The 20,943-nt window shown below is 37.9% G+C and overlaps 1 protein-coding gene across 4 annotated transcripts in view; it reads left to right on the forward strand.

The window, feature by feature from the left end:
* JAK2 (Janus kinase 2) overlaps nt 1–20,943 on the forward strand; it is an 88,500-nt gene that overhangs the window by 23,249 nt on the left and 44,308 nt on the right. Inside the window, exons 1-3 of one of the 4 annotated variants that reach the window (XM_032205843.1) lie at nt 15,845–15,897; nt 15,981–16,125; nt 19,136–19,386. In XM_032205843.1, the coding sequence (XP_032061734.1) occupies nt 19,167–19,386 (220 nt within the window). In that variant the 5' untranslated portion in view covers nt 15,845–15,897; nt 15,981–16,125; nt 19,136–19,166. Of the gene's footprint in view, nt 1–15,844; nt 15,898–15,980; nt 16,126–17,259; nt 17,288–19,135; nt 19,387–20,943 lie in introns of those variants that run through there. The other 3 variants (XM_032205842.1, XM_032205844.1, XM_032205845.1) reach the window with 3 other exon arrangements.

Genomic DNA, 20,943 nt, shown 5'->3' on the forward strand with positions numbered 1-20,943 from the left:
TGTTTGTCTTCCCAAGCCACAGATATGTATATTGAAACCCAACCTCCCAGGAAGTGGCTGAACATTGCTTGCTGATGAAAGTAGAGAATATTTGTTTTCCTGTTGTTCCTGCATGACCTTGGCTTTTTCTATTCTTCCTTTAATTAGCCCCAAATACGGAGCTTTGAGCAAGCTGGTCTAGTGGAAGGTGTCCCTGCCCATGCCAGGGAGGTTGGAATTGGATGATGTTTAAGGTCCCTCCCGACACAAACCATTCTGTGATTCTGTAATTCGAATTGAACTGCCCTTTATCTCAACCCACAAGTTTTTTTTCTCATCGTGTTTCCTCACCATGTCCTTCTGAGGAGGGGAAGTGAGAGAGCAGCGTGGTGGAGCTTAGCTGCCCATCAGTTCTTAAACCATAACAGCTTTTTTTTGTTTGTTTGTTTGGTATGATTACAGTGGTCACTGGGCTTCTGCCAACTGCTGTGAGCAACATCCAAAGAAGTCTTAATTAGGAATTTACCAGGCATCACTGTGCCAATTCCTGTTCCTGTGCACTAGATAGCTGAATCTAGGCAGTAAGAAATTTGCATCATGTACTGTCAACTGAAAGAAAATTAAATAACCACAAAATAATTTGTAATGAACTGTCTCCTGCTGTGATATCTACTGTTTGTAAAAACTATTTACTGTTACTAAAAATAAAAAACCACTAGTGTTACAGTGTACTCAAGTGCTTGAGGTAAAATGCAGGTCTCAGAGGTTTTTTTCCAAAGGCTCAAAAAAAGAGCTACTTAAACAGCAGGTACCTACCTCTACTTTCTCATAAATCCATCACATACATTATGATAATGACAGGTAAAGCAGCTCAGGGAAGGAGATGTACCACAAGTGCATTTAATTAACTCTGTCAGCCACTTCAGTCAATAGGTGAAACATACACCACTGAGTGTGGGAGGGTTTGCTGTGTTGGATGTCATGCAGCCTCTCTCAAACCTAAATGAACCGCATGGCTGAGGACTCAGGCTGTAGAAAGACCAATATTAATTTAGCATCAGCAGGTGGGGATCAGCTAATTGTGTTGCCCATGCCTGCAGTGCTTCTGAACATCCAAATGTCTTCAGCCTGTGCTTCGACCTCTCAGCCTTCCCTGTGGTACCAAAGCCTCCAGACTTGTGTTACAAAAACAAGGGTGGGGTGGGAGTGGAAGCCCAGGGGCAAGAGAGGAGGGAGTGGGGAGCTGCTCTGAAAGCTGGCCATGAAGAACACCACCAGTGAGTACCCCATTGGAACTCTTAGTGCTGGCTGTGTGTCTGCTTGGCTGGAGAATAAACCAGCTAGCAAGCACTGATGCATTTTACACCCCTTTTCAAAGATTTATGTAAATAGTTGGCACACCTTGCTGAAAGTCGTTTGTGTCAGGCTGCACATTGTAAAAGCTCTGGGGAAAGGCAGGTTATTCCTTGTCCAAGAAGATGCAAAACTGTTCCTTCTGAGCAGATATTTGTGTAGGCTGTCCAGGAAAAATTTGAAGAGTTCGCTGTCCACCTCTGAAATTCCCACATGAGAGCTGCTGGTCTCTGCAGCACCATTTCTTCAGTTCTGTTCTGCTCTGTAGGTGTTTGAGGGACAGGCAGATGCATAGTAACATTTCAAGTTTGGATCATTGTGCATCCCATGTGGAATGAAAAAAATACTGCTACCTCCCCATCAGTGCATTCTGCTTGAGAGTAGTAGATCATGATGTTGCTGGAACCACAGACTTTAGTATTTGCTCTTCTGGAGGAGTGTGTTGCTGATTTCTTTCTGTAAGACCAGTGGGCTCTGTGACAGACATACATTTGTCAACAGCTGATATTCTAAATATTCTTTGTTCTCTCATTGGGAATACACATCCATGTGCCACTATCTCAAGTTTGTTGATGAGCAACAGTCAACTTCACTGTTATTTTTTACACACAGCACAAAACAGTGAGAAGGTTCAGAAGTTATGAGTAAATTTTTCACTCAGAGGGTGGTGAGGCACTGGCACGGGCTGCCCAGAGAGGCTGTGGATGCCCCATCCCTGGAGGTGTTCAAGGACAGGTTAGATGAGGCCCTGAGCAACCTGATCTAGTGGGTGGTGCCCCTGTCCATGTCAGGGCGGTTGGAACTGGGTGGTCTTTGAGGTCCCTTCCAACCCAAGCTGTTCTATGATCCCATAAGTTAATTTGTAGATCTGCATTAGCTTAGTCTTGCACTAGTGTTCTACTGGAAGATTCCTTTAAGCCTTCTCCTGTGAATTACCCCTGATAGTCTGAGTTTCTCAAAAATATCTTTTCTACTGCTTCTCATTTTCTGTCAGTTTAAAATATGATTTCATAGGTTTCATTTGTTTTGCCATCAGAAGAAAAACAGGCTGCAAATGTCAGCTACAGGAGGGGGATGTGCAGTTTTATACTTGGCATTAGTGGCTATGGAGATGTCTCACAACTATTACCCATGTTTAGAGAGGGTAAATGTAGATGACTGAAATCCATCCTTGGCTTAAAGATCCTAATCACCGTAAAGATCCTTACCACCAACCACTGAGGCTCTGCAATGTGATCAAATCTTTCTCTGCTGGAGAAGGGAGGGGAAGGAAAAAGCTTTCGTGTAAGGCAGGAATGTAGAGGTGCTGGAGATAAAGTGGGACAGACAACCGCCTTGTGCAAGCTTTCTTGATTTCTGTACCACCAATTTAGTGTGCTGTCTCTACCTTCCACTTGAACTGAGGCTCTTGCCTTTACTTCCTTTCCCGTCATGGAATATCTCAGCCATCTGGCATCTGTCACTGCAAGTAATCACTGTGAGAAATTATCTTCTTCTCAGCAGTAGTTTAAACTTCTTCCCAAGTTTTCATTAACAAAACAAATGCTTTCGCAGAAGCTGATTGTGGCAGGATGCCTTCATTTCCTTCCTCTTTTCTGAAATTTTCCAGGAATTGAATTGAGTCTAGACTTCTGGTCATGCTAAGTAGCTACTGTGTATTTTCTTGTGCTTTCTGGGGTCAAGCAGGCTGCTTTTTGCATCTGTGTATGCACTATCATCTGTTTCATTTTGCATGTACTGAGGTTATGCTTGTCACTTAATTAGTAATACACTGTCACTTACTTAGTTTTAAATTGATTTCAGTTAGAAGTATGAACCTGGTTCTATGCAGTTGTAGATGGGAAGGTAAGAGAGCAAAGAGAATGCGTTCTCTGCTGGGAAAGCTTGGGGAGAGGAGGAAGGATGGGGGGAGCAGAAAAAACACTGTCTTCTGAGACCTATGGGCTCAGACTTGGCATGCTGATCTTTGCTTAGAGATAGGCATTCTCTGTCTTTATCTGGGGAAGATTTTGCATTTTGCTGTAATAGCTGGTTTCTGTTACATGTCATCCCATCCTCTTTGCTCTCATCTCTCCTTTTTGCCCAGGGATTTGCTTGTTGTTGCTCATTCTTTTTCTTCTTTCTGGCAGTGAGCAGACACAATGCCTGCTGAGGTCTTTGTGTGTGACTCAGCTGCTGTGCATGCATAGCTAACAGGAGATATTCTGAGAGATGGATAATTTGGCTTTAGAAAGATTCTGCATCAGGTGAGATGGAAGCATCTGCCAGAGGATGAGTCCTTACATTACAGTGTCTTGCTGTCAACAAAAGCATGTGGCTGATAAAACAAAGCGTGGAAGAGGACTATTGTGCACTGACACTTGTTTTGTTACTTTGCTTCTAGAGTGGTCACTAGCAAACCTTATGGTTTATGAGAGTCTTCAAACTACCTTAACTCCTTTTCTCAAAAAGAAACTGATATACCCCCCTACTGAGTTCTGACTGTCTGTCTGAAGTGACTGTCATGATCTGTCCCACTGTGTACTGCCCTTACATGTGGTCATGGTGACGTATGCTGCTTATGCCAGTAGGTTGATGAGGTCAAGTGTTAAGTGGTGATACTGTCTATGAACAGTTTGAGGGAAGCAGATACAGCATCTGGTAAAGGAGATAAACTTTCACTTCATTTAGAACCCATCAGTCCTGAATGGGAATGGAAAAATAACAAGAGCCCAATTCTGTGACCTTGCTTAATTTAATGCTATTTAATGCAGAGTTAAGCCTACATAGTTAGGGCGTTTAGGCTGAATCAGTACCACAGAAACACTAAGAATCCTGTTCCTGCTGAAGGCGTGAAGAATGTTTTGGTCATCTGTTACGTAATGAACAATACACCCGCAGCCCCTTGGTAGAGATATTCACAGTAGTGTCGCTTTTCTTACATAATTCTCTTTTTACTGAACTCTGAAGAGTAATAGAGAACAAGATTCTGCAAACTGTTTTCAAGATTTATCTTGTTATATTCCTTGCTTTGAGATATTAAACGTCTATCTACGTCTTTCCCTCTTAATGCTTTTTCTTTGGTACAGTTTAGCTCATTTTTTTTCTTACACATGCCCTTTCTGTTGAACTTTGTGCATTCAGGAAGGATTATTTTTCTTTCCCCTGACTGAGGTTTCTTCTATATACTAAGACTGAAAAATGAAACTGAGACCTTGTGTATGGAGAGACTTATGGTAAGAGCTGAATTTTAAAATGGATTTTCTCTAGCAATGTTTAAACAGTTTGGAGATTTCAACAGCACTTCCTTTGTGGTGTTACTTAATTTTTCAACTATTCATCTTCCTTGAACGGAATTATGAGGTAGTTTTTTCTTTACAATAGAAATTCATTTTATTGTCTATATTGTGAGACAAAGAGTTGTCTTTATATCTGATTTACTACCAGTGTCTCACAGTGTGAAATTAGATAAATAATTCAGACTCCTTATATTTCTGCTTTCAGTACACTGGTACTGAAGTGCAATGCAGACTAGAAGTATGAAAATAACTATACATCATTACACACTTGTGCAAATTGGAGGTAATCTTTAACAGTATTCTAGGCAATCTGATGGAGCTGAGGCCGTTGGTGACAGAATTGTGTTCTCTCATTACAATAGTGCTGTATTGTGATGTTTTGTTTTTAAATTTGATACCAAATACGTGCTATCACTGACCTTAAAAAATAAGGCATAGTCTGGCTTCTCCTGATTTGTGCTTTTTTTTGGTACATTTTTCATTTGTCTGTGTACCGGGCAGAAGGATGTAATTCCTCTGTGACCTTCTTATTTGCTTTAACAAAATGAAACTCAATTCAGTTATTATTTGATGAATTGGCAGATGGATATCTTGATGTTTGGTTTGGAACTAGGTGTGGGTGGAATGTTTCTTGCATGTACTGGCGGTCAAAGTCCTTGCTATGTGCCAATTAAGAAATGAAAAAATCTATTTAAAAAATCATTTACTGGTAGGTGACCAGATGTGGCAAACACTTAGGGTAGGAAGGGGTATCAGGATATCCATTTATAGCAACTGAAATGCCTTGTCAGAAGTGGTCCATTCAGATGATTTTAATTCTTGCTTAGGATATCAGATGGACTGAGCTTGCTGACAAAATCTAATTACTATTAGTGTTTATACTAATGTAAATATATTATAAATATACACATTCTAACAGTATTTATAGCTATTCTTGGTTTGTTGCATATGTATGGTAGATCTTCAGGAGCCCAAAATATTCATAAAGATTAGATACTGTGGTCATTTGTAAAACTCCCAGTTGACTTCAGGGGGTGTCAGCAATTTGCCTTATATCTGCAAACATGTACACAAAAATGTCTTAATGACTAGTTCATCTGGGGATGTGTCTTACTCTGTTCAGTTTCCAAGTTTAAAACAAGCAAACAAACAAAAACAAAACAACAACAACAAAAAAACCTTGGCTGTAATGTATGGTCTTGGTTTTTAGATTTAGAATCCAGTTTCTAATTAAATCTAACTAAAAGTAAGTGTACTCAACGAAATAAATCAAAAAGGCTTCAGTGCCTTTGACAGGCATTTTCGGGAGGGCTAGCTGAGTTTATCATTGCATCATGGCCATAGCTTGTTGTAATCTCTTCAATAGCTATGTATTAATACTTAGTCTTCTGTTTTGCCTTGGGATGTGGTTCTTGAAGTCCATGAAGGTCTACTCATTTGTAGCAGCTCCTTCGTAACCCTTGCAGCAAAATCTGCAATTGTAGCTTGTCAGAACTGAGTTAAAGCTGCAAAAAAGTGTTGTATATTATGCTGAAAAGTTCTATAGAAAACTGAAGTGGTTCATGATTTTGAGACTGATCTAGGAAAAAGTCCTCCTCATTCTGTTATCTAGAGAATATAGTACCCTAACATTTGAGCAGATCACATTAGGTAGATCTGGATATTCCATCCACTGTAGAGTGGCAGTTGGTGGGAAAATAACAGCTTCAGGCAAGGATAAAGCAACATGATTTCTAACTGGGAGTGGAATTTATCAGGAAGAACTGATGTGTCTTGGAAGGCATTGCAGAGTGGTTACATCCACACAATTTTCATTAGAGTAGTGGGAACTCGTCTGAAATTGAAAGGTAGGTGGAAGCCGCAAAGTTAATGGCTCAGAGGCAAAGCCTTTGCTGGAATTTGGCTTATATAATGAGAGACTTGATTATTTTTTTCTGATTTTCTGTCATCAGAGAGACTTTTAAGAATAGCTGAATTCTTAGAAGTTCAGTGGAAATTTTAAAATGTAATTTGGTATAAACAATTAAACAATTTATCAGTTTAAAAATACAGTCATGCTATAAATATTTCATCTTTATTTTACGATGTCTTCTTGTAAAGGAACTGATAGTATCACAATCTCTAGTGACACATTTTGAAATCCAGAAAAGAGCACCCTATCTTCTTATCTGATCTTCTGTGTATCATAGACCAGTTACATTTTGGATTTCCTTCTGAGTGCAGCCCAGTACTTTGAGTTTATCTGAAGCCTATTTTGTAACAGTGTATCTATTTGAGATATTTTAAAATCAAGAACTACAGAACCTACTGGTTTCTTGACTGTTTGTTCCAGTATTTTGATATTCTTATTTCTGAGAGAACAAAAAATTGTATTTCAGATAGGCATTCATAAGGCTTTAATCTTCAGCCACTGTATTTTCTATTTGACTCATTACTTGCTTTTCCATTATGTTTTTTTTTTCTTGAATTTATTTCAGGTAGCCTGATGGAGCTTTTTGAATTATTGGGGCAGAGTTCTCATGCTCATGCTTTGTGCAATTTCCTTAATGTTTCTTAATGTTTTTATCAGAATTTAACATCAAGAATCATGGAAAAAAGCGTCAATCACCTTAGAAATTGGGAAAATATGCAAGGTGGATATAGCAAGCTCTTTATAAATGTATCTTATTTCCAAATAATTTCTTTTTACTTAAAGCAAACAAATTGGAATAATCTTATTCAAAACAGCTCTGTAAATACTAGATGCATATGATGAGCATTTGTTTCTTCTCCAGTGCAAAAGGAAAAGTCAGATGTTTTTTTAATTTACAAGAGAACACAGGGTATTTTAAATGTTGCAATGGGAAAATATGGTTGCCTTAATTAGACTTCTATTTTTGCCCTTCATTTTAAACAAGTTGATCGTTTTCATCAGAGTTTTGCAGTCTACACTAATGGTGTATTTTACGACGAACCTTTATTTACTTTCAGAGTCCTGCTGTGTTTTTTTTTTTTTGCTTCCATTTTTTTTCTGACAATCTGTGTTTGTAGAGATAACGTGATCTTGGCAAAGCATGTAGTGCTGTATCTTTGCAGAAGCTGGCTGGTATTTCAGATAGGGAACAAGTGGAGAGGTCTCAGACCATTGGTGATTAAAGAAGCATTAAGTAAACTATCATGCCAGTACATTTTCCTGAATTATAAAGATAAAATGTCAACATTGCTATCATAAACTGTTCAACAACATAAACCATTAAAATATGTTTTTTTTTTAAAAAAAAGAACATATTCTTTTTTTTAACATATTATAATGCTTATATATAGCATTTTCTGTTATTTTCTTATAGATGTGGTAATTGAACTCTAAATCACTATTTCTTAGGCTTTCGAATCCGTTTACATGGATTTGGGTTTTGGAGTATTAGTATTAAACTTCCATTTACAGAGATCACTTTTTTTTCAGCCGTTCCTTTGTCATTGTCTCACAAGATTGCAGCCTGGATGTCTTAGAGGGTCTTTGTCTTTAATTGTGTCTCCTTAGGTAACCAAGCCCTGATTCCATAAGGACTTGAATATGTGATCTGCTTTGTGCACAGTGCACATTTTTAGCCATATTGCATCTGTTGAGGGTCTAAGTTGGGGGACAAGGAGGAAAGTGTTCTGTGTTTTTCGTTTGTTTGTTTTTGTGGGCAGGTTTCTAATTAGGTGGTTCAGTGCTAATTGTTAGTCTTCACTAGGTTTTCACTTGGCATTGCAATACCAAAGAAATCTTAAATCTGAATGTACAGCAACTTATCTAGATTGAATTTACTTTGTAGAAAATCTAAATTCATACAATGCAAAATTAAACACTTGTAAATAAAAACAGTGTTTCTAGTTAGTTTAGCTGGTATGTCATTGTAAATCATTTTATTTTGTCTAAAAATTTTAAGGACTTTTTAAAAGTCCTTAAAAAAACACTTAGGAGGGAATTCATGCGTGAAATTTGCAACAGGTCTGGTCTATTCATGTATGATTTCTTAACTGAGGCAATTAAAGGAAGCTGAAAAAGCAGGGTAGGCTGAAGATGAAGGTGCGAATCTATTGCTCTTGGCTGTTCTGTGGAGATTGCTGATTCACTCTGACTTAAATGTTATCCTGTTTACATTCTGACAGTTATTCCTGCAAAGGGCTAATTTGGTGAAGCACATGTTTTCAGGTTCTCTTCAGCTGTTGTAAAAGTAAGGGGTAACTTCATTCACCCAGATGTTTTCATATTTTTGACAATGCCATCTCAGATTTACTAGTCTTTCCCTCCCCCCATTTTTCACTGAAAAATATTAGAGAAGACAAGGTCAGGCATGTTTATCAGGCAGCAGCATATTATGCAATGTTCTTGTCCAAGACCACTTTTCCCTCTGCTTTTGTCCAGTTACGAAAACGGGAAGAAGAAAGAAACCGTAGAACACACAGACATGGGAGCAGCAGGAGGGAATGTTTTGTAAACACAATTTTGTGAAGAATGTGTTTGATCTCATTTTCTCTTTTTGTAGGCAGAAAAGGTGGCTGGGATTGTGTTGATATTCTCCATGATACTTTACCCCATATGGTAAAGTGTAAAAGTATACTTCTAGTGTCTAGAGGTAGAGGTTCAGAAGTGTGCCAGAGGAGTAGTCTCAGTTATGATACCCTGGTCGTTGAACCTGGAGCCAGCAATTCATCTCGGACAGTATAACAGAGGCATAGCGATACAGTTCTGTGATACAGCTTCTCACTACGCTTAAGGTGACTGCAAACCTCTGTAATCCATCTTTGAGGTCTGATTAACACTTTTTCTTAGACTATTCTGATGCTTGGCCAGAATCAAGATCTTTCTGTACTTTATTCATTTTTCCCCATTTTTTTTAACAGTACTAGATTTGTTGGAAGAGAATAAACAGCTAAAGAAAATTAAGTGGCTTAACTCATGGGAGAGAAGGAAGGTCTTTAAGCTTTGTTTTGACACTTTACATCTTTACTTTTTGTTTCATCCTTTTTCTGCATGCTTCCTACTTGACTGTAAGAGTCTAGCAGTGCTTCTACCCACCACCCCGCATAGTCTTCTGCTCCTCCTTCACAGGAAGAAGTTCTAGCTCCTCAACCCTCATGAATTTCTGCACACCATGTAAACACATATGACAGTTACTTCAGAAGCAGTAGTTTTACTAACCTCTGAGGAGGGAAGTTGCCAAACTGGGGAAGTGAGATAAGAAGACAAGAAAAGGGAGATGACAGAATTCAGAAGGAAAGGCCCAAAGACTTCAACTTTTTAAAATCCAGGTCTTGGGAAAAGCCTTCTGAACCGCAAGCTGGGCAATTTATCCTGATCGTCATCAATGGTATCTGGAAAGAGTTAATGACTAGTTTTCCTCACAGAAATGTTTGTCATGAGAAACACTTTATCTTCAGTGAAGGAAGAGGACGTTGTGCTTTCTGTCAGGATATAACTCTGATTGATGAAGCTGTTGTGCTGTGCTATGCCTAGAAGATACCTTTTTTTGTAAACCTGGAGCTCCAGAGCACTCCCGTAGCAGGAGGAGTTAAAGAATATCATCTAGTTTCTGTCGCTCTTCAGAAATACCAAACTACAGCAAGTGGTGGGTCTTGGCTGTTTTGTTTCTTCCGTGGTTAAGCTGTTGAGAGCAGGCATTTCCTTACCTGAGAAATCCCTGCCTGCCACAGGACAGGGACGGGTGTTTGGAGGCTGAGAGAAGAGTGACAGTTTTGAGACCTTTTCCTTCGTGGTATGGCCAGTGTTGTCTGACTGCAGCATGAAATGTGCATGGCTTCTGATAGCATAGTGCTGCTTTCTTGGTTCTTGACAGCATCTGCTGAACTGGCATCTGTTCTGTAACTGTTGATGCTATTCTTTGGCAGCGTGGTGCTGTAGCAACAACTGTTAGTTCGTGTTTTGACAAAATTCTTCTTCAGTTGTGATGCTGGCAGTTGCATTTTGGAGAAGGTTAACTTGCCTTCTTCAAAAGTGTCTTCCAGCATCGCCTCCTCACTGCCTGGTGTGGCCATACCAGGAACCCTGCAGTGTTTGAGAAATCCACGCAGTTTGACAGATGACTTTGCTGCTGCTGTTGTTGTACTTTTTGCTTTTGTTTGCACTTTCAGTGTTTATTTTAACCTGTGAATATAGCTATAACTGTCATCTGTGTGCTCCAGAGCTGGTTGATGGGTTTTTCCCCCTAAACAGTGTTTTTGACAATAACGCCTTTTAATAGAAAAATACTTCTTTCTGTTTCAGTGGTGAGTCAGAGTATTTTTTTCCCACTTTGAAATGTTTTTTGTTTTTTGTTTTTTTTTTTTTACCTTTATTACTTCCTAATTTCTTGGTAATTCATTAGTATGTGTTTTTACGCAGAAGCTGGTACTTTGACTGTTTGATGTAGGAAAGTGGTTCAACACTTTGTAACCAAAAGCCACCAGGCAGAATGAGACTACCAACTAGCAACCTTCAAAAATACTTTCTACCTTGAGTTAAGTTGTTCCAGGTACACAGGAACATTGGCAATTCCTTTCTTATATATATCTTTTGGAAATAAATTGAAGAATCTATTAAGGAAGCTCTGTACTCTCCTAATTAACCCTTATATTCATGATCTATTAAATAGAGTTCAGTTTTCAGTATAGCTCATGGAACATAAAGTCTTGCACAATGTGGCATAGTTGTGGAAATACCACTTCAGTCTCCAGGTCTGGTAGGCTATGTTTGCAAGAAAAAAAAACCATCACACAATGAGGGCGTTCTGGAAATCTTTTTTTCCTCCACTTCAGTTGCAAGCACATACGTACAGACTGACCTGCTCTATTCTGTCCTAGTTCATGCTGTTGTCAGCTCTTATTGCATCACTTTATAAGAATTTGAGAGAGATGTGTAAGGGAATCATGTGAAATTGATGACATTTTTCACATACCTCATGTGAAAGGTCTGTCTGACCTATTGTGGTTACTGCTCCCACATCTGCTTTGCATGTAAAGCTGTGCAGATAATGGTGACTCTGAATGGACTAAAGATCCTCAGATGCCACTGTCTCAGGAGACAATCTTTGCCAAAACAGTTGGGCAACCATTTGAATTGCTTGGAAATTTTCTGATGAAATAGTCTTTTGCTGAAATTTATCAGCATGGTGAAACTGAAATGTTTTGCAGATACAGACCAACTTTTGCCAGGGTTCTGATGGAACCTAAGCAGAGCTGTTGCCTTTGATTTGATCACTTTTCTGGCAACCCACCTCCTTGGCAGGTTACTGTGATGCCCAGGCTTCTGGGATGTGTTTTTCATTCTGCTATTCATACAGCACCTGTAGGTAGGTTTTATTTATATGAAAACCTAGAGCAAGGGCTTCATTATGTTGTGAAGAACTTAAAAATCCCAGGTTTTATTTCTAATCAGAAGAAAAAGATTAAAATCATCATGCTAGCAGCTTCTGTCTGGCTAGTCCCTGTGTCGTAGAGGCAGATCAGGCCAGGATCATTATTCTTTCCTTGTGCAAAAGTTCATGGACTCTTGCTGAATTGCTGATACAGGCAGTGGTTTGCCAAATGAAAACTGTAAGCAAATGTTATCTTTGCTTCGCTGGGTTTTATAGCATATGTTTTGTTATTGGTATGTTAGAGATGTCATCTTCCCTCTGTATCTGCTTGTTACCAAACGCATTCAGATTCTGATGTATCAAAAATATTTGTGTGATATTAACATACAGCTGATGAAACAGGAAAAAATCCTTTGGAATTGCTTAACTTTTTGCAGTGATTTCTTCTATGAGCAGTTGTTTTCTTTGTGGTAGTGGCTTTACCTTGTAGTGGCTTTAGATCCCCCAAATAAGTAAAGCATATGAGAAAAAGGCGATGATAACTGAAGACGGTCTTTCCCTACAGAATGTTGTTAAATATGTTTTAAGGTGACATTTTATATTTTTGTAAGAGCTATTTTAAAAGTTGCAACACCATTCCTGGGAAAGGAAAGCAGAGTTTTCTTACTCCAGAATATTATACAATTAAAGCAGTAATTAATTTTCTATGGAAACATAGCATTTGTTGTCTAAGCAATGGTAGAAGTTCTCAGATTTTCTAGGTTGCTGAAGTATTTTTGAAGGTATTGCTGAATACTGTGAGTTTGATAAAGTTAGTGAGAAGATTTTTTTTAACTTTTTTTTTTTCCATGAACACATGTAGTGGAAAGATAGGAATCTGTTGCTGTGATTTTTTTGTGAAATACTAGCTGATGTATGACCATGTTCTGACAGAAGAAAAACTTAAGAATCTTTTGTCAGGCCTTTAAGGACTAATGGTACTTGTGCACATAGTGACAGTTTGAAGATACATTTCAATACCAGTTAAACAATGGTCCTTGAATTTAGTATACTTTTCTGACCACTGTCTGCCTACAACACTCCCCAAAAAACCTTCAAGAAAGCAAATCACACCAGACGTGCAAGGACTGCTGCATACTGTGTGTTGTATGCACAAGATGAATACTGCTGTTATTGTTTTTAAGATGTTAAAATTTTCATAGTGTAACAGGCCACGCTGGACACATGCCATGAGAAGGTCTACTTGTGTGCACCATTTGTTTTTATGTTCAAACTCAACTGTAAAGATACTCTGAATATAAATATTAAGTATAATTTTTATGTGTAAACCAAACAAGCCGAACAAAGCAATCAGATTTTGGAAACCGACTTTTTGTCTTACTCCAATCTTATTTTCAAAGGTAGAATTTATTTTATATCTTGTAATAAGATCCGCAATACTGATTAGAACTTACTAATGATGTTCTCCCATTAATATATATTAGTATATACTAATAGTATTAGTATGTATTGGTATATACTAATGGGAGATCTGTTACATTTTTTTTGTGACTCTTACCATTACTTGGGAGGGCATTAGTGACTAATGTTTATAGAGTTCTTTCAAATTTCTTGAAAGAAGGATGTGTGTATAAGCAGGTGGAAAGTGTGTTGGTTTTTTTTTGTTTGTTTGTTTGTTTGTTTTTTTTGTATTTTAAAGTTTGCACAGGATGTCCTGCTCTACTAGCAATAAACATCTTGAGTTGTTGGGAGGCAACCTATGTCTTGAAGGCCTTAGAAATGTAGTATAATAGAAAATGCTATTATAATCTGTCTCCTTAGTTGCTTGTAAATTGAGTATTCAAGGTGCACAGTGGCACAGGTACAATAAACACTAATTGCGTTCATGGGAGTTCTGAAAGCCTGCTGAGAAGTGACCTCTCAGGCTGTAAGGTTTCTACTGCATATTAAATTCTTTACTGTATTCTTGGCAAGTACTGACAACTGGAAGATGATGGACGAATGTGTTTTGATAGTTTCATTAGATTCTGAAATTTGTTCTGCATTAGGGCATTTAAGTCCTTGCAGCTGCCATAAATGTGGACTGGTATAAACTTAAACAAACTGGAAGAAAAGAGGAAATGAGAGAGGTAGATTGCTGGTGAGATGGTGCACTCTCAGGTTGGCGCGACCAGGAATGTAGGCAACATCCTTTGCAATTCTGCTGCTAAAAGAACAAGTTGTGTCAGACAAGAGTTACTGAGGCAGAAAGTGTGTAAACTGGGTAGTTTTATGAGGCCTTGATGCAGATCTTGTAAATAGGTATGTCTGCAGGCATGTGGGGAAGAAGGGATTGACTCTCATTCATCTGAGCAAGAGTTCGAGATGTTACGATAAGCCACCATGAGCTTGTTCAGCTTTGACTCCCTAAATTTCAGTGCTTTTTGTCCAGAGCTGTGAGTTGTTCTTTCACAAGCAAGCAGTGATTTTTCTGTTTGTCATATGAAGTAGGAGAGACTTGATATTAGGCTCCTTTATTCAATTGTAGCATTTGAAATGCAAGCGGCAGTGTTACCAAGCTTGCTCAAATGCTGCAACCCTTGTTCTACTGGGCAATGCTGGCTAGAGAGTGGAAGTGGCTTGAGTTTTCAGCTCAACCTGGTTTGTTCCATCACCTCAATTGGCAGCTCTCTCATAGTTAATCACATTGTGCAACTGATCCGAAGTTTGTGGGAAAAGTTCACAGTTAACTACAGTCAGGTAAATCTTGATGTGGTGTTGCTCAGAGTCAAAAGCCAGGCTGGGAGAGATGGACGCAGAGCAGTTATGAACATGGAGCAGTACTTTTAAAACAGAAGCAGTTTAGAATACCCCTAGGTCTGAAGCCTGCTTGAGCAGGTAGTGGTCCTGTGCTTCATTGGAAGCTGGGGCTGTCAGATCAGCATGCAAGAAACACATGCTCAAAAGGTTAGTGAAAGACTGTGCCCAGTCCCCAGACAGCTTCCTCTGGAAAACTCACATTGACTCTACTGGACTTTGGATCAGATCTTAATTGGCTGACTAGACAGCATTTGAAGGAGCATCCCTGGAGGTACATACAAAATGTGCATCTGCCCAGACAAGGCATAACTGCTTATGTCTAAAGCCTGTACTGCAAGGAGAGAAACAGTAACCATTTCCAGAACAGTCTGACTTCGGTGGAGACAGAAGATGAGTTTACTGCTCGCTGAGATGGTTCCATTTCTCAGGGTGTTGATGATACTCGGGAGGCATAGCAAATGGTGCTGAGGAAATGATGTTCATTTCCTTCTCTTTGCTCCTGTCCAGGAAACTTCTGTCTGAAGTCACCAAATCTAAAACTGGAAGAGTTTTCATATTCTGCATTTCTGAATTCTATCCCCTTTGAACTTCCATTGTCATCCGTCTGCCTCCTTTGCCCCCCATTCAGTTTTTAAATCTGTTCTTGCTTCTCTATCTGGCCCTTTTCTATGTTTGTAGGATCTTATGTAGGTCTTATGACCACGGAAATATGCAGAGAGCAGCAGCAGATGTGCCCATGTCCTCCCTTCTTCAAGACACTTGGTGTTAGCTTCCACATGCATTTAAAGGAGAGGCTGTTGTCAGTTTTTAGCTAGAATTGTTTTCACTAAAGGGAGTATTACTACCTGATGTAAACATGCCATGTCATTTTCTTCTTACTTTTCATTTCTCTTCCTTATGTAATGTTGTTATCAGTTTTCTTCAACTGATGCTGTATTTACAGAAAGGGAAAAAACATGATTGCAACAACAACAACAACAACAAAAAAAAGAATTGTATTTTAAGTCAAGTGTCCATGTTGTATCGGAAGTTCTCGACGGGACTGAGGGGACTGAGGAGCAAGGTCTATCAGAACCAAAAATCTGTTTTTGAAAAGATATTGGTGAAGAAGACAGTAAGAATTCAGGCAAACGAGATAGGAGTGGATCACTGTCTGAAACATAACACTGGTGTGAATTCTGAAGTAATGACGTATTATGTATTGCTCACAGCCATTAACCTTTTTTTAATGTTAAGTATGTTTCTATTGCAGATACGTTATGTTCTACCACAGTTTGTGTGCCTGCTTTGTCTGACCACCTGTGGATACCGACAGCAAGTGGGTGACTTGTGATGTTCTCATTTAAAGGGTTTCATCACTCTTATGTTTCATACGGAGCTTTCTCAAGTGATAAAAGGTAATTAACAGTCAGGGGAGTCATCTGTAGTGAGAGTGCTCTGATTTTGAATCCTCGGAGGTGTATGTTTGAAATGGTATGGCTTCAGATAGTGGCCCTGGAGGTTTCCCTAGAAACCCACAAAACCAAAAAGACATAAACTGAAAGGGAGGGGGGCATTATTTTCAAGAGGAGAGTTTAAATTTAGAAAAATTAGTGGACCCCATAAGTGAAATTGTCTGTGAGAAGAAAAACAGTGATATTCTGAATTGAGCTGTGAATGCTGCATTAATTACATTTTTCCTGGTTGAAGTTAAAAGAACTATATGAATTAGTACAGGCCAGTGTGGCAGCTAAAATAAATGTTCACCTAAATGTTTAGGTGCATTTGAAGGTACAGAGAGAAATAGAGAATTGCATATAAACACATTGCATTGTATTGTAGATAATGGTGATTGTTGTTTGAGTAACATAAGTAATCTACTCCTTTAAAAATTCAGATTTGTAATATTATCAAGATTAGAAATATAAATATTGGATCAATTTCATTGTTCCTCAGTTCCAGAATCAGATGTTTTATAGTTAGCAGCTTTGATCTCCCAATTAAGATGTTCATATACCATGAAGATTTTGGTAAACATTTTTTCTATGTGTATAAATAGATGGACAGGCCATTTTTGACTTTCACTGAGTTCTAATTACATGTTGGACATAAACGTTCAGATAGATATGTGTGGACTTTGTGCAATACACAAATACCTCTGTGGGTACTATGAATAATGTACCTACAAATGTCCCACTGTGGGTATATTAAATCTTCTTTGCTGCCACAGGAATGTTGAAATTCTTTACATAAACACAGAAGTTCTTCTTAAATTACAGTATGATAACAAATTTGTTTTGTGTTACTCCAGAAAGTGATACTTGGTTATGTTGTGCAAACAGGTAGATTAATGTATCCCAGTATTTTTACTCTCTAATTTCTGTCTGTGTGGAAATATTTAAAACATGGCCCTTGGTTCTGACAGTTGTGGAAGTTAATGCATTTTTTTTTTTTTTGCAATGTTTAGTCTTCCTGCTGCACTAAAGCAGTGATCTGTGGATGGAACAAAGAAGGGAGAAAAGTGTGTCCAATTGGAGTCTTGTCTGTTAAGAAATCAAAGCAAAAGCAATTTTGTTAATGGTGAGCTCTTTCACACCACCTGTGAGTGGTGACCATCTGTTTCAATGAGAAGCTCTCTTGAATTTCTTAGAACCATTTTATTTAGACGTATAGGACAAAGGCCAAGAAAACATGTTTTCTATTTTTCAGTGAAGAAAATGATGTTTCAGGGATATTTTACTTTCACCTATTTCATGTGTGCTTTGACATAAAAGACAAAGTTTGAACTTAAAGATGATTAAATTGAAGTGGTGACAGAAATGGATTGCAGGTGAAAAATCTCAAAATACTGTTGTCTCCTGGAAGCTTTGACATTAGTGCAAAAAAGAAAAGAGGAAAATAGGGTAGTCTGTTCCAGTATTTACTCTGAATTTTTTACTGCACGTTGTTGATACTTGATTTCCCGTTCTTAGATAGGATTCAAGAATGTTCCCTTGTGTGTGTGTGTGTGGGGGGGGGGGGTTAAACATAAATATGTAATAACAAGGAATCGTGAGGTTTTTTGAATTGGCATATATGTTTATAAAGATACAAGCTTTATGAAGGAGAGCTAGACACAAGCATGTCTGAGTATTTTCAAATTGGTCACCTTTTCAGTTAGCCCTGCTAAGATTGGGGAGATGATAGCAATATTTACATTGAGTGTCAGAGAAAAGCAATACCAAATGACCAAGATAAAAGTATCTGCCGTTTTAGGTGAAGGTTTGAATTCAGCAGATCATTAATATTAGAGTATTTCAGAAAAAAATCTTGGTAATTAGAGAAGGCTTGCACTAGAGATTAAAGGTGTGAAAGATTTATATAAGTGAATGCTAGAACACAAAGATTATTCTCTTCCATATTGCTGACAGAAGTAGTGAGCTATCTTATAAGCATGACAATGTTTCTAGTGAGGTCATGGTTATTTTCTTCAATGAAACATGAATTTCTAGAACTTCACTGAACACTTAGTTCTTACCTCTGTGCAATCTTTGCTACTTGAAAACTGAAGTATTTTCATTTTATGGTGCCTGACTCTGTGGCTGAGGCCTAGTGGATCAGGGCCCAAATAATGTATTTAATGACACTTGCACCTAGAAATTCAGATTTATATTTCTGTGATATACTGGATTTTTGTGTTGCTTCAATCTGGGAATTTAAATGATGTATTGTTCTGTTGATGATGGTGTTGGATTAGCGTTTGTTTTAATTACCGTTAAGATAGCGTAATTTTCTTCTCCTGTATATGTAATTGAATATATTTATCTAGCACATAGTTCATGAAGCTAATCCTTTTTTCCTTTATGATGTTAAGCCTTTTTTCTACTTAGCTATGATCCTTTCCCATAGAACAAGTCATCTTTAACCTACATAAATGTATAATCATACACTCATCCTTTCCTCAGTAATTGTAGTTTTGAGAAAAAAAAAAAATCTCCAAACAGTTCTTTTATGATAAAGCAACATAGTTCAATATAAACAAAAGCTGTTGTAAATTGCACCTTAGGAATGCAACACCCATCTGGCAATAGACTTTTTTAAGTTAACAGTAACATTTTAAAAATCTACTCTTTGTAACTGGTGGCTTGTTTATACTTATTCCACATTTAAAAATATTAAGTTATGAATTTTAGGTGGTAGCTACTTGTTACACAGTTATCATAAAAGTAAGCCTTTATAAACTGACTTATATATAATTTTTCAGAATTAGGGCTATCTAGAAAATCAAAGTGAAGCTCAGTTCTAAGTAAACCTTCTAAACTTGTCTTTTGTCCTCAGCAGTAGGTATCAATGTTTTCCATGTGTCAGAAAGGTACCATCATTAGATAGGCATATGACAAGCAAAACCAAATACAGTTGGTCAAGGAGTACTCTTTATGTTTCTTTTAGGGAAATGCTCTGAGAAGAACGAGAACAAACAATGGCCTGTCTTACAATGACAAATATGGAAGGCACAGCAACTTCTACCGTCCACCAGAATGGTGACATCCTTGGGAATACCAGTGCACCCAAGCAGACAGAACCATTGCTTCAAGTGTACCTTTATCATTCTCCTGGGAAGACAGGAGGAGACTATCTTCAATTTCCAGCTGGAGAATATATTGCAGAAGAGATTTGCACTGTTGCCTGTAAAGCCTGTGGTAAGTATATACACAATAATTTTCCTAATGAGAAACTGAAATTCAACTTGATGCAAGAGCATTTTTAATAATCCAGAGCTCATCAAAATGGTGGTGTTTTGATTGAAATGCTAATCCCTCTGATGTTTGAGAAGTAATCAATATCAGAAGTAATTAGCACAAGGCTGTGAAAGTCTTGCTGTTGGAAGGGTTGTGAAGCAGAGGTTATCAGGTTATCATCAGGTCACTGCCATCTTTTTTTTTTTTTTTTTTTTTTCCAAATAATTTGAAGGTATATTATCCTGTACCTAAAAGTTTTCTCTGAGCTGAGATATTGCTTGGATAGTTAAATCACAGTGGGAGTTGGAAATCTATCGAATTACATTCTGATGCAACCCTGCAAAAGAGGTCAATTCTGACAGTTAAGTATAATTTACTATAAATGCTTGAATCGCTTTTTAGATGAAAACTGTTCCATTAGTATAACATGGCTCCTTGTGATTTTTTCCTAATTGTTTATGAAATGAAGTACATATAACAGCAATAAACTTGAAAAATAAATAAAAATTCTATATATAGTTAATACCTTTACCACGAACAGATGCTAAGACCTGTAGTAAGATAATTCAAACATGCATTTGGTACAGGCATTTATCTTTCATTACAAAAGTAGGTTAAATCTGTGAATTTGGGCAATTTGGGAAGAAGAAAATAAATCTCAAAAAAGTCCAGATATTAAAGCAATTCTTTGTCATCCACATGTGCGCACACATACACATGCACACAGAGTCATCTTTTATGGGCTCTCAGTGGTATGAGGCTGGATTTGTCTTTTAGCTTCACAAGTGCTGTGTTGCAGGTGTAAGTGAATTTAAAAGAAAGGATCTTAATTTCAAATATTTCATTTCCAGTGAGTCACAAGCTGCTGTCTCTGTACATTTTGTTGTCTCTTAGTGTCTTATACTTTGGTGGTTTTGTCTTTTGATTGCTGTACTGTATTTAAGCATGTTTTTACTGTTTTTTTTTTTTTTTTTTTTTTTTGTGTGTGGGTGTGTTTTTGGTTTTTTTTTTTGTGTGTTATTTTTTGTTTTTTGGCCGGGGTCTGATTGTTTTTCCTGTGCTGTTGAATGTCTTGTACTGCCTGAGTTGTGTGCTGTGAGTGGGTGATTTGTTTGCATGTGGTAGTTTTCATAAAGCTTCTTCTGGATTTAAGCCCCACTGCTCCTTAGAATTGTTTAGACGTGATGGAGTCGGACTAAGATCTGAGGATCTGAGTCTGTAGTGTTGTTGTTCTTGTGATATCTTTATAAGCCCAAGAGATTTATGCAGATAGGCATGTTTTAGTGATTTTGGCAAAAGCACTGCCTGGGATTCATTTTGGGACAGCCATGATGAGGTAGTATGGCATTTAAAGATTTGCAAAGTTTTAGTTGCAGTGTGAGATTCTGCTGCTTTAATGACAGATAGACCTGAGAGTGTTCTGGAAATTGAAGCATCTTTTTGATGGTATCTTGGATCAGTATCTTCCAGGTATCTTTCAGTGTCTCCCCAGGCTGCTATAGTATCTTTCCTCCACTA

The sequence above is a fragment of the Aythya fuligula genome, chromosome Z (assembly GCF_009819795.1).
Source record: "Aythya fuligula isolate bAytFul2 chromosome Z, bAytFul2.pri, whole genome shotgun sequence".
Taxonomy (NCBI): domain Eukaryota; kingdom Metazoa; phylum Chordata; class Aves; order Anseriformes; family Anatidae; genus Aythya; species Aythya fuligula.